General features: G+C 40.3%; 2 protein-coding genes and 2 non-coding genes across 4 annotated transcripts; 1 reads left to right on the top strand and 3 right to left on the bottom strand.

The window, feature by feature from the left end:
- Nucleotides 1-258: 258 nt before the first annotated feature.
- On the bottom strand, nt 259-4,897 carry lamtor1 (late endosomal/lysosomal adaptor, MAPK and MTOR activator 1). The gene is made up of 5 exons (XM_017490986.3): nt 4,668-4,897; nt 3,256-3,398; nt 3,081-3,158; nt 2,797-2,920; nt 259-2,655 (listed from the first exon to the last, which is right to left on the bottom strand). Exons 1-5 carry the CDS (start codon nt 4,707-4,709, stop codon nt 2,563-2,565), a joined length of 480 nt encoding a protein of 159 aa, XP_017346475.1. The 5' UTR covers nt 4,710-4,897; the 3' UTR covers nt 259-2,562.
- A 254-nt stretch (nt 4,898-5,151) lies between these two features.
- Nucleotides 5,152-9,168, bottom strand: lrrc51 (leucine rich repeat containing 51). Its single transcript, XM_017490983.3, has 5 exons — nt 8,912-9,168; nt 8,737-8,795; nt 6,830-7,035; nt 6,396-6,544; nt 5,152-6,256 (listed from the first exon to the last, which is right to left on the bottom strand). The coding sequence occupies exons 2-5, from the start codon at nt 8,786-8,788 to the stop codon at nt 6,112-6,114; spliced, it is 552 nt and encodes a 183-aa protein (XP_017346472.1). The 5' UTR covers nt 8,789-8,795; nt 8,912-9,168; the 3' UTR covers nt 5,152-6,111.
- Nucleotides 8,274-8,345, bottom strand: trnag-ucc (transfer RNA glycine (anticodon UCC)). Its single transcript has one exon. It is a non-coding gene; the product is annotated as a tRNA-Gly (tRNA).
- A 2,754-nt stretch (nt 9,169-11,922) lies between the features above and the next one.
- Nucleotides 11,923-11,994, top strand: trnag-ucc (transfer RNA glycine (anticodon UCC)). Its single transcript has one exon. It is a non-coding gene; the product is annotated as a tRNA-Gly (tRNA).
- Nucleotides 11,995-12,838: the final 844 nt, after the last annotated feature.

Raw genomic sequence — 12,838 nt, forward strand, 5'->3', positions numbered from 1 at the left:
CTTTGACCCCAACTTCCTAACATGCTGGGGTATGCAAAGAAAAGAATTTCACTGTGCTGTAATGTATATGTGATCAATAAAGACTCGTTATCATTATCTACAGTTCTTGACGTTTAAATGCATGATTTTACACACTTCCCTGCTGCCACATGATTGGCTGAGTGTACATGTGCATTTCTATGACCACGTTTATCTATCGTCACAGCGTTCGTGTCCTCAGTGGACATTAATTACTCAGAAATGTCGGCACAGTTGATATTTCTTTATACAAGACTTTAATGCTGCATATCTTTCAACAACAAAAAAAAAAATGCAGGTATCAACAGTGTTTAAATCAAACAATTTGGTTCTAAGCTACGAAAAAGAAACGCAGTGAGCAAACAGAACAAAAAGAGCCATGAGCAAAAAAAACAACAAACAACAAACAAGCAACTGCTACAGCATGTTCAGTCCCTTTTGTGACATGGTGAAAGTTTATACAGACGCGCACACACACACAACACACGTATGTGTGAGCCAACATAAATACATTAAAAGGAAAAAAATAAATAATTACAAACAAGTTTTGATTATGGAAAAGGAAGTCCAACAGTCACTGATCTACTTCACGGGAATTACGCATGTGCCAAGATTTATTAATAAAATATGATGCGATATTCGACACCTAATTTACCATTATCAGTGTCTCTTGGTCTGAGGCCCTTATTTCTGGAGAGAAGACCGTCGGTACGACCCAGGAGTAATGAGTTATGTACTAAAGTACAGCCTGATAATATTATAAATTATGATAAATTGTTAGCCAGTTACCGCAGTATTAGAATTGATTATCAGCACGTGCCTAAGATCGACTGATCAGGCAGGGTAAAAGTGCTTTCACTACTCTGGATAAAAACGTCGGCTACTGATGTGTAAAGCACACTCCTCCTCGCAAACAGCGCGCACACACACACACACACGGTATCTTATTTTCTCTCTCACGCATTCATTCACTCTCTCTCTCTCTCTCACACACACACTCTGCATGTTAGAGGCATATACATGCCGAAAATCATGTACATCATATAGCCAATTTAAGCCCCGCCCCCTCTCTCTGTAAACGACTCCCCAACTCCTCTCTGCTCTTCAAAACACTTTTAATGTCATTTATTAAGAAAATTAACATTACACATATATACTATGCTCATAAGGTCAAAAAAAAAAATCAAAATAATACGGATAATAACAATAATAAAAATGTCATTGCAGCAAATCATCATTCAGAGAAAAGGCTCCGTCTCTACGATTATGCATTTTTAGAATATTAGCTTTCTCCTTTCTGTCCTAACTCATTAACATTTGCAAATACGACCCTGCCCTCTCATCGTGCCTCTTACCTCATCGTTCCATTCGTTCTAAACCCATATCAGTTACGGTAATGCTTTTACCGAGCATATGCATAACAGATCAACAAACGAATGAATGAATGAGCGTTTCCGCACATTCATGGCTGTCTCAGGAATATTTGTTAGTAAACCCTGCCTCCCTTGTGCTGGCGCACCACTAAAAGGTTTTTCAGAAATGCGTATTGCCAGTACTGGGTGTGTTTTCTCCCCCTCTAGTTGTGACTTATGAATATTCATGGTCTATTATAACATGCAAATGAATGCAGAGTAATACCTGAAATGTCTACTGCCCGATTTACTCCCAGTCCCGCTTGTGGCCTCGTTATGATGTCATAATATGTGGTGGGAGTGATGACATGCTGTCACCCGTCAATCACAGCGACGCTAGCCAATCAGGGGCATCCGTCAGCTCATGTATGCGGAAGAAGGTGGACAGCGCTGTCCTCAGAGTGTGTTACACTCGTGTTAGCCATCACCCTCTCCTGTTGGTTGCTGGTGGGTGGGAACCAAATTGGGATTGAAGAATTATAATAAAGGCATGGAGATGACATCATGAGCAACCGCGATTTAGTTATGAACCATATCATACGTCTCTAATTCCAAACTAACAAAATGGAGTCCCAGAAGCAGCTGTAGATCCTGTGGCAGCCAAGTACCTGTTAACATTACCAAAATTTGAATGATGGTTGTCTCTTCAGGTATATTTGGCTTTTAGTTTTTGCATGGGGATTCTTGAGGAAAAACAAAATGGCGTTTCAGATTGGACGACGGAAAACAGCTGAGAATTACAGCATCACACATTATAGCATATACACAGTGTCATGGGGATCAGGACATGATGACGGCACGGCTTTTGCCTTTAACTTTCAGCCTTCATGCACAGAGTGTTAGGAGGGACCGAGCCTCTGATCGGACAATCGGAGATTGAGATATCATCCCTGTGAATTGTTACCGAGTGTGATGAAGGGAACTGTTACAGTTCTAGCTGTACACAGGTGTCGGGAGCCAAAAAATAAAAACCAAGCAAAAAAAACCCAAACACGTCTCTGATTGGATGAGGGACAAGTGAGAGGCGGAGCTTATCATCCCTGTGATTGATTAGTAGGCTGAAAAAACGGGCATGAGGAGAGAGAGTGAGAGAGGAAAAAAAAAGAGAGAGAGAGAGCGAGAGAGATAAGGATCATGGGATAGCAAACTGCACCACCAGCTCTTCTTTGGCATCCACCTTGATCTGTGAGATGGCACTGTATGCATACGCCGCCACCTTAGACACCTGCAAGAGAGAGAGTTGAGTATATTATTATTATTAAATAAATAAATAAATAAATAAATAAATACACACACATATACATACATACACACACACACACACACACACACACATATATATAAAATATAATATACACACACACACCTGTTGGATGTCAGAGTAGGGCACTAGGTCACTGGCGAGCACTTGGTGAGGTTGGGAGGTGAGGGAAGGCAAAGGAGGCGGCTTCTTCTGACTCAGAGTACTGCTCAACACCGCCAGTTTCGTGCTGTAACACACACAAATATCCACAGGTTACAGGCAGAGCAACACTCTTGGGGGCGGGGCTTGATAAGCGGTCAGGGCAATACATTTTCATTTCACACTTGCCTTGATACATGCCTAATAAAATGGAGTGTCAATGATTGTACACACACACACACACACACCTGTATTGCCTGGCTTTGTCCATGTACTCATGTTGCTCCATTCCCTGCGAGTCTGCAGCTGATACGTCAATAATGTTTCTGACAGAAAGACAAGAGATAAGTTTCCTATAACACTGATATCCTTACAGCCCACTTTGTGTGTGTGTGTGTGTGTGTGTGTGTGTGTGTGTCTCACTGCGCAGTCTTATTGATGATTGACAGCAGGGCCTGCTCGTCTGTGCGGGTGGACGAGATGTTTGCCGGGTTGCGCTCCGTTCCATTCGGCGGCTTGCTGTCCGGGTTCGGGTGCGGGATCAGTGGCTTGCGCTCGTCTCCGTCCTGTCACGAGGAAGTCAGTCAAGGTCAAACCCTACTGGAATTGACAAAGCTTCCCCTTGGCTGCGCCACTACTAAGTAAAACTGCTCACTTCAAAGTGCACTGCCTGTTTCATATAGTCAGGGAAAACCGCAACTCAATGTGAACAGTTCATGTTTGAATTCCTGTCCCTGCTATAAAGTCAGCTTTGTTTTGTTTTTTAAAAAAAAAAAAACATTACCATTTGGAACACAACCTTACACCCCTACTTAGATCAAATCAGGGCAAGCGTACCATACCCTAAACTAAACAGTCCCCCGATAGGAGACACAGCAGTCCACAGAAAGAAGTCTGTCTCCTAAAATCTGGTGATTGGGACACAGCCTTAAACATAACACACACTCACATTACCCTGTGCACTAAGTTAGAGAACGGCACATGATTCCATTGTGGACAGCAGGGATTAATGCGAGTCACGTCCCCGTGACTCCGTCCCTGACGTTTAAATAGGAACGGATGTGTTCAAAATGCTATCTTACTCACTAATCCCTACAGCAGGAAATGCTTCCGCACTAAGATTTTTTGTGACTTGCATTACTACTACCAGGGCTGTCTTTATAGAAAATGAAACCAACCTTTTGGACCAATCAGACGCAAGAATTCACCAACGCAGTGGTGGAAAATAACATTAAACTCACAAATCTGTATAGTTGCACAACTACAGCTGTGTTTGGATCAGTGACCAGGCGAGGCGCTTTAGGGTGTTCTATCTTTAGCCTAACTATCTTTAACCTAGTGAAAGTGAGGGATTAGGGATGTTACCTGCAAGCATTTGGGACACTCAAGTGGTCTAGTTAGGGCACGTAAACAAGTGCACTACAGTGAACCCTCATTCAGTGTGTTTATGAACGGAAGGATCCTGATTTGCGCATGCGCAGAAAATGAACTCCACTTAAACTGCACTGGTTGCAACCGTAACGTTTTTTTCCCCTCGGTGTACAAACAGTATCAAGATATCCATGATAATCTTTTGTTTTATTTTCACCAAAATAAATTTGCAAACATAAACTGCTTGAGAGCTAGTTTTGCATTTTCAAACTGATTATAAACTAGCCCAAAAGCTAACCGAACACCATATTTAGAGAATGTCAGCAGTAGAAACAAGCTAATATATTCGCATATATTTGTACAGCTCGATAGGTTAATATATAATTACTTTAGACGCAAATACTTATGAGAAATTGGTGCTTATCATGCTAACATGCTAATACACAAACACAGACGAGAGTTACCTGTTCGGCTGTTTCGCTCTCGCTGCTGTAACAGCACCCCATTGCAGCTCGAGCTCACTCACACTTCCGTTTTCTCCCTCTTCACTTTTATATACGAGGGAATTTAAACCCTCTAATATATATATATATATTTTTTTAAACCCAAACTGTTCTGTGTATGTATGCTCTCTGGTATGGTTCTCTCGCGTTAAGGAGTGTCACATGACACCTTTCTGAGAACACAAGGCAACAACGTGACGACTTCCGCCATTATAGCTACTTCCGGAAACATAACTACTTCCGGCATTCTGTTAAATAGCTTAATTTGCTAAATATAAAAGTTTTTTTTTTCTTAAATGAGTGTTCAAAATATAACAGCAACACAGTTGAATTATTTTAGAACTTACAATTAAATGTCTACACAAACGAAACTGTTTCCTTTTTTTGAAAAAAAAATCATTTTATTTTACTTCAGAAATACAAACCTGTTTTTTTTTTTTTTTAAATAAAATAAAATAAAAAAAACATTTTGCACGTTAAGAACATTCTGTACATCAGCACACGTGTGTCTGAGTTGTTCTTGTGATACATTTATGAAATATTGTTTGGAATGTGCCTTAAAAAATATTTAGTAACTCTGCTTTGTAAAAGTCACAAATATGGACCCGTTTGCTGAACCACAAAATGGCTTCCTATGTTCATGAAGACATTCTGGTTCTTTCTCAGACCATCTACTACGTTCGTACAGTACGTACATTTATAGGGCCAAAAGTTTATGGAAACCTGACCATCACACTCGTACAGTATGTGCTTGTTTAGTCCCCCTTAGCTGTTACAGTAAGCTCCACTCTTCTGGGAAGGCTTTCCACTAGATTTTGGGGTGTGGCTGTGGGGATTTGTGTTCATTCAGCTACAAGAGCGTTAGTGAGGTTGAGGTCATGCACTAATGTTAGGTGATGAGGCTCCAGTTCCAGTTCATCCCAAAGGTGTTCAGTGGGGTTGAGATAAGGGATCTGTGCAGGACACTCAAGTTCTTCTACCTGCTTCCAACCTTCACACACCATGTCTTCATGGAGCTCGCTTTGTGCACAGGAGCATTGTGATGCTGGAACAATGTTTGGGCCTCTTAGTTCCAGTGAAGGGAAATTGTAATGCTACAGCATACAAATACATTCTATACAATTGTGTTCTTGCAACATTGTGATAACAGTTTGGTTAAGTATGGACGTATGGACATACGTCGCCCCGGCTTGTTCAATTGGGATAAATTCGCACTTTTAAAATCTGTATACCGTGTTTATATGTTTCTGTAAAGCTGCTTTGAGACGATGTCTACTGTAAAAGGCGCTAAACAAATAAAATTGAATTGAATTGAATTGAATATGGTTGGGATGCTCAGGTGTCCACACTGACACTTTTGGCCATATAGTGTACTATCGAATGATCCACTTGCAAATGACTTCTTCTAAATGTTTTGTGTGCTGCGATTGGGTTTGGGAATGCGGCTCCTTCTGGGCCTGTGCCACATGGAGGCCATGACTCGCTCCTGTTTGGTGACGGCACTGAAGTCCATCGTCTTCAGATGAAGAAGGGTGCTTATCACGTAGTTTCTAATAACGCAGGAATGAACAAACAACAAACATTAAATATCTGAAAGGCTCAACCTTGCAGTTGGAGCCATGCATTGTTGTCACAAGCACAAATCCTAGTCTGGTAACAGGTTATGCAGTACGACCTTTGGATCTTTACCTGTAGCCATGCTCATGCTCGATGTTGTTTCCATGTAGTGTGATGGTGTGCAGGTGCGGTAATGCCCGGAGCTTGTCCACCTCAGACAGATTACACATAGAGTTACCATGGAGATACAACACACGCAACTCCACCAGCTCAGTGAGGACCTGAGAGACAAAGAGATGGTGTTGATGGTGTTCACCTTCACTGTGATTCTGTTTAGATTTTATGCTAATAAAACTCAATCCTGTTATGCATTTAAGGTAAAACACCTCCTTTCAGCAGTGAATTCTTGTAAGAAATGAGATTGTTCCCTGAGATGGGGATGTTTGTTTGTCTGTCTGTGTGTGTGTGTGTGTGTGTGTGTGTGTGTGTGTGTGTGTGTGTGTGTGTGTGTGTGTGTGTGTGTGTGTGTGTGTGTGTGTGTGTGTGTGTGTGTGTGGTGTGTGTACCGGGTGAATGTTTGTGATGTCATTGAAGGACAGGTCGAGCCAGGTAAGATGTTTTGGCTTGGTGAATAAAGCAGACAGCGTCTCCATAAGTCCGGTCGTGTTCGTTAAAAGGTTGTTATTGAGACGGAGAACACGGCTAGCAAACTTCCCCTCTGAGTTTCTCCAAGGTGTGCGAACTCCCTTGTTTGGCTCTTCTGATAGAACATCTGACACACACATATCATCATCATCATTGTCCTTTATTAGTAAATTCAAAATTATAATTAGCTACGTTTACATGGACAACAATAATCCACTCTTAATCCGATTAAGACCATACTTTGATTAAGAAACTACCATGTAAACAGCCATTTTTACTTACCTTAATCTAATTAAGGTCATACTTGAAATAAGCTCTAATCGAATTAAGACAGGTTGAGTACTCCTGTTTTAGTCGCACTATATACGTGTATTACAGACATGTAAACACCTTAATCAAATTATTAACGTCGTATGAGAGTTTTCACCGCTTTTTGCGACAGGACACGATCACACACGGCAGCGCTCAACATTTTACGGCGAACAAGAGAGTTCGGCTGCGTCCCAAACCGCATACTTTCCTACTATAGGCCTGTAGTGGGGGAAAATACATGTATCTTTGCTACTATATAGATGGTAAGTACGTGGTTTGAGACGCAGCTCACAGCTTCAAGAGGTTGTCTATTAGCACGTACAGCATGACAAATAATTAACCGCACTTTAAGTGTTCGTAAAAAAAAATGAAATAAAAACACCCAAAACTGTATACGGTACCATAACGAAGACCAACTGTCTGTCGATACGTGAAATTCTGGAGGGACGTCGGACGGCGTGGCGCGGTGACGTGTGCTGTTAATCTAATTATGTTCTAAAACATGTAAAACGGGAACATGACAACACCATAATCACATATTATCTTACTCAGAGTAAGGTCACTAATTAGATTACTGCTGTCCATGTAAACGTAGTCATTGTTGTCAACTTGCTGTGGTATAAGAGGAATCAAACACTTTGGGTATACTTGATTCTAGAAATGAGAGTATTTCCTAAATATGTAAATAGTACGAAATAATGTATATATAATATACTATTTTCTATTCAATTCTATTGTAAGAGTCTTCAGATCATCTTCCTTCTTCATCTAACACGTTTTGATATACAATCGGTCAAGATGGTTCAATCGATATGCAAATTAGTCGGTGACGTAATATGGTAACTAGCATCTCTGAGCATGCGTCAGCTACTTTCCCCTGAAAAGACTAGTTCTCAGTACATTAAGTTTTCTCTTCATCTGCTACTTGCAACTCAAACCTCTTTAAGAATAGTTGGTAAAATGGTTACAAAATCGCTATTTAAATTTAGGTTCACTAATAAATAATTGGAAGATAAAATACATATATAAGTATTAAAAGCAAGAAAGATCGGCTGCGTTGGCCGGGAATCGAACCCGGGTCAACTGCTTGGAAGGCAGCTATGCTCACCACTATACCACCAACGCTCGGTGAAACAAAAAGCGATTTTGTATTTTTAATTAGTATTTTTCTGTTAACATTCTCTGATTATTTGTTGCACATGAAACATTATTTATATGTTTCGTTATTTTTATATATTCTAAAACCTTTTGATATCTTAAATTAAAAGGGTTTTTTTTTTTTTAAACAATTCACTTCCGGACTACATATCATCCGAGCCACTCACGCAGCTGTCTGGACCAATCAAAGCACGCTGTCTCATACGGGCATTCTTGGCTTTAACGCAAATGTGTTTTTGTGCCGTTAAAAGTAATTTTACAACGGAGAATGTTCATTGAAACAGTTTTTTAAAAAACACAAAAAACATACAATTATATTTAAAAAAATGTTATATGATAAATTGGTTTGTTTACACACCTTCTACTGAGCACAAATCTTTAAAAGAGAAGTCCACAGGAGCCCCGAACATGTTTTACCTAACCTCATTAAACACAAAAAATAACATATATACATTTTCAACAACTATAAACAGAATTTTCGGTGTTATAACCTTTTTCTAACGCAAACGTATAATTAACAAGCACACAATTACCAATTGTACAAACTAATCATCGAAGAGAAACCGGTGTCCCAAACATAAACGGTTACCAAGGAAACGCGCTGCACAGAATTATAGGAAAACCAAAATGGCGCCCCATAAAACCCAATTAAGCTGTTTATAGTTATTGATTCAACTCCTGATAGTGTATTGTTATTATATAACCAGTCTGATATTAATTTTAGTTTAATTGTTAATTTTTTGATAAACATTAAAATAAATTGCTCTGTAATGCGAGACACACATTTGCCATACGTGCTATGGGGGAGTGCGGGTGGGGGTGAAAAAACAAGCATCATTTTATGTCATAATTTTGTGTGATTTGGAGCACTTCCCCAGGCCGCCACTAGAGGGAGACACACCACAGTGAATAAGGATACAATGACAGTTTGAATGGTGGAGTTTTGTTTTAGCGTTAGCTAACAAAGCTGAGGGAGGATATATTAATTCAAAATGAATTAAAACTGTATTTTGTCTTTTTTTTTAACAGTGTCATGAGCAAAACAGTGTGGTATTGTGTGAAGCAGAGTTAATGTTACCTTTAGCTAGCTTATACCACCTAGAAACAGTCGTTCCCTCACCAGCCCCTCGTTTTTTTCTATTTTTTTAAGGTTGTTAAGAAAAATAAATACCATTACAGAAAAACTCTGACACTGGAGACTTCTTCCATAAATGTTAAACAAGCATCTCTTATAGAAAATGAACAGAAAACCTTATCAACAATTATATACCTGCTGAGAAACAAAACAAAACAATAGAAACCGTCATACAATTTGTAATGGGTTTTAATGGTTATAATGGGAATTGTATTGGTTTAAATGGAAACTGTAATGGTTTCTGAGGCTTACAGCTTTTCTGTTTAGCCTGTTTGGTATTCAGCATGAACCTGGTAGAGCAGAATTATACTTGAAATGCTTTTTTCCTAAAGACAATTTCGACAAAATGAATAAAGATGGCTATATATATATATATATATATATATATATATATATATATATATATATATATATATATATATATATACAGTATCTCACAAAAGTGAGTACACCCCTCACATTTTTGTAAATATTTGATTATATATTTTCATGTAAAGTAGTGAGTGTACAGCTTGTGTAACAGTGTAAATTTGCTTCCCCTCAAAATAACTCAACACACAGACATTAATGTCTAAACCGCTGCCAACAAAAGTGAGTACACCCCTAAGTGAAAATGTCCAAATTGGGCCCAATTAGCCATTTTCCCTCCCCAGTGTCATGTGACTTGCTAGTGTTACAAGGTCTCAGGTGTGAATGGGGAGCAGGTGTGTTAAATTTGGTGTCATCGCTCTCACACTCCCTCATACTGGTCACTGGAAGTTCAACATGGCACCTCATGGGAAAGAACTCTCTGAGGATCTGAAAAAAAGAATTGTTGCTCTACATAAAGATGGCCTAGGCTATAAGAAGATTGCCGAGACCCTGACACTGAGCTGCAGCACGGTGGCCAAGACCATACAGCGGTTTAACAGGACAGGTTCCACTCAGAACAGGCCTCGCCATGGTCGACCACAGAAGTTGAGTGCACGTGCTCAGCGTCATATCCAGAGGTTGTCTTTGGGAAATAGACGAATGAGTGCTGCCAGCATTGCTGCAGAGGTTGAAGGGGTGGGGGGTCAGCCTGTCAGTGCTCACACAAGTGCGTCTTGCCTACAGTCAAGCATGGTGGTGGGAGTGTCATGATCTGGGGCTGCAGGAGTGCTGCCGGCACTGGGGAGCTACAGTTCATTGAGGGAACCATGAATGCCAACATGTACTGTGACATACTGAAGCAGAGCATGATCAGTATGCAGTATTCCAGCATAATAACGACCCCAAACACACCTCCAAGACGACCACTGCCTTGCTAAAGAAGCTGAGGGTGAAGGTGATGGACTGGCCAAGCATGTCTCCAGGCCTAAACCCTATTGAGCATCTGTGGGGCATCCTCAAATGGAAGGTGGGGAGCACAAGGTCTCTAACATCCACCAGCTCCGTGATGTCGTCATGGAGGAGTGGAAGAGGACTCCAGTGGCAACCTGTGAAGCTCTGGTGAACTCCATGCCCAAGAGGGTTAAGGCAGCGCTGGAAAATAATGGTGGCCACACAAAATATTGGCACATTGGGCCCAATTGGGACATTTTCACTTAGGGGTGTACTCACTTTTGTTGCCAGTGGTTTAGACATTAATGTCTGTGTGTTGAGTTATTTTGAGGGGACAGCAAATTTACACTGTTACACAAGCTGTACACTCACAACTTTACATTGTAGCAAAGTGTCATTTCTTCAGTGTTGTCACATGAAAAGATATCATCAAATATTTACAACAATGTGAGGGGTGTACTCACTTTTGTGAGATACTGTGTGTGTGTGTAGAGGCATCTCATCATCCTGTATCTGTGTTCACTCCATTAGTGTGGCCTAAATAACCCCTGACCCGAGGATAACTCTGGTCTCTCTCTCTCTCTCTCTCTCTCTCTCTCTCTCTCTCTCTCTCTCTCTCTCTCTCTCACACACACACACACACACACACACACACACACACACACACACACACACACACACACACACACACACACACACACACACACACACACACACACACACACACACACACACACACACACTCCACTTGGACAAAACACTGAAAGTCTTGTACTCGGCCAAAAACAGGAACACACATGAGACACACACACACACACAATGTGGAATTTTACTGTATGTGTTTCTTCACAGAGAAAGTGAGGCCTGTTTATCTGAGAACTAAAAACTGCCCAGGCACACACACACACACACACACACACACACACACACACACACAATAACCATAACATCACAGACTTCTGCCTTATATCCAATGCTACATTTACCTCAGGTCATGTGATTTCAGTTTTTCCAAGAACCTTCCAGTTCCACAGCTCACTCTTCTGGTATGTGCCATTTTGTCTGGTGAAATTGTCCAGGATCCTTCTATTTCCAGTCTTCTCACAAGCGTTGGTGGTATAGTGGTGAGCATAGCTGCCTTCCAAGCAGTTGACCCGGGTTCGATTCCCGGCCAACGCAGCTGTTGTCTGTTGATGAACTTTCTTTTTTGGACCATTTTCAAGATTGAATCTAAGAAAACATAGAATTACCAAATACACATAATATGGTTAACAAGCATCCGTGTTAATCACACGAGGACATTAAGGACAATTTAGAGTTCCGTGAAACGATTGATTTTTCCAGATTAAAAAAAGAATGCAAAAACGTACTTTTCTTCTTCCCATGATCTTCAGGAACTTCCTGTTGACTTTACTTCACAGGGGTGAATGTGTTCAGGTCACAGAGTTAAATTAATCTAAAACGTACATATTTCATAACCTATAATGGAAATTCACGTTTCGAACATGAGATGTTAAATGGAAACGCACAAAAAGAATATTTTTGAATGGACTGTATATATTTCAAGGTAAAGTATAGTTACGTGCACTGCGATACACAACAATACCATGAAATGTGATGTCAAATTTTATAATCTTTGAAGTTATTTACCTGATGTTTTTTTTTTTTACACATTCAAAACATCTTTTACATTTCATTCACGTACATATTTTTAAACATAACATCAATCAGCCATTTCAATCGTTAAATCAAGCATCTAAACCCATAAACTTGCTTATGACTACTAGCGTATGAGGCTTTAGCTAGGTAGCACATTATGTCTTTTATAGACAGTGTGAAAAGATAGTGATCGTGAGAACAACACAGAACCATCAGGAAGATCAACATTTACCTCAGATCTGATGATTTTCACCAACAAGGGTTTACACAGAATGGTGCGAAAAACAAAAAAACATCCAGGTAGTCCTTGTGGTGGAAACACCTTGTTGATGAGCCAGCTCAGAGGAGAACAGCCAGACTGGTT

The sequence above is a fragment of the Ictalurus punctatus genome, chromosome 17 (assembly GCF_001660625.3).
Source record: "Ictalurus punctatus breed USDA103 chromosome 17, Coco_2.0, whole genome shotgun sequence".
In the NCBI taxonomy this organism is placed as follows: domain Eukaryota; kingdom Metazoa; phylum Chordata; class Actinopteri; order Siluriformes; family Ictaluridae; genus Ictalurus; species Ictalurus punctatus.

Excerpts from the sequence above, each read along its gene's own strand:
- lamtor1 (XM_017490986.3), bottom strand. The coding sequence starts at position 4,709 with ATGGGGTGCTGTTACAGCAGCGAGAGCGAAACAGCCGAACAG. Across the intron at positions 3,399-4,667 it reads AGAGCGAAACAGCCGAACAG|GACGGAGACGAGCGCAAGCC; the intron begins GTAACTCTCGTC and ends TCCTCGTGACAG. Across the intron at positions 2,921-3,080 it reads GACAAAGCCAGGCAATACAG|CACGAAACTGGCGGTGTTGA; the intron begins GTGTGTGTGTGT and ends TGTGTGTTACAG.
- lrrc51 (XM_017490983.3), bottom strand. The coding sequence starts at position 8,788 with ATGTTCGGGGCTCCTGTGGACTTCTCTTTTAAAGATTTGTGCTCAGTA. Across the intron at positions 7,036-8,736 it reads AGATTTGTGCTCAGTAGAAG|ATGTTCTATCAGAAGAGCCA; the intron begins GTGTGTAAACAA and ends TGTGTGTGTCAG. Across the intron at positions 6,545-6,829 it reads ACATCACAAACATTCACCCG|GTCCTCACTGAGCTGGTGGA; the intron begins GTACACACACCA and ends TTTGTCTCTCAG.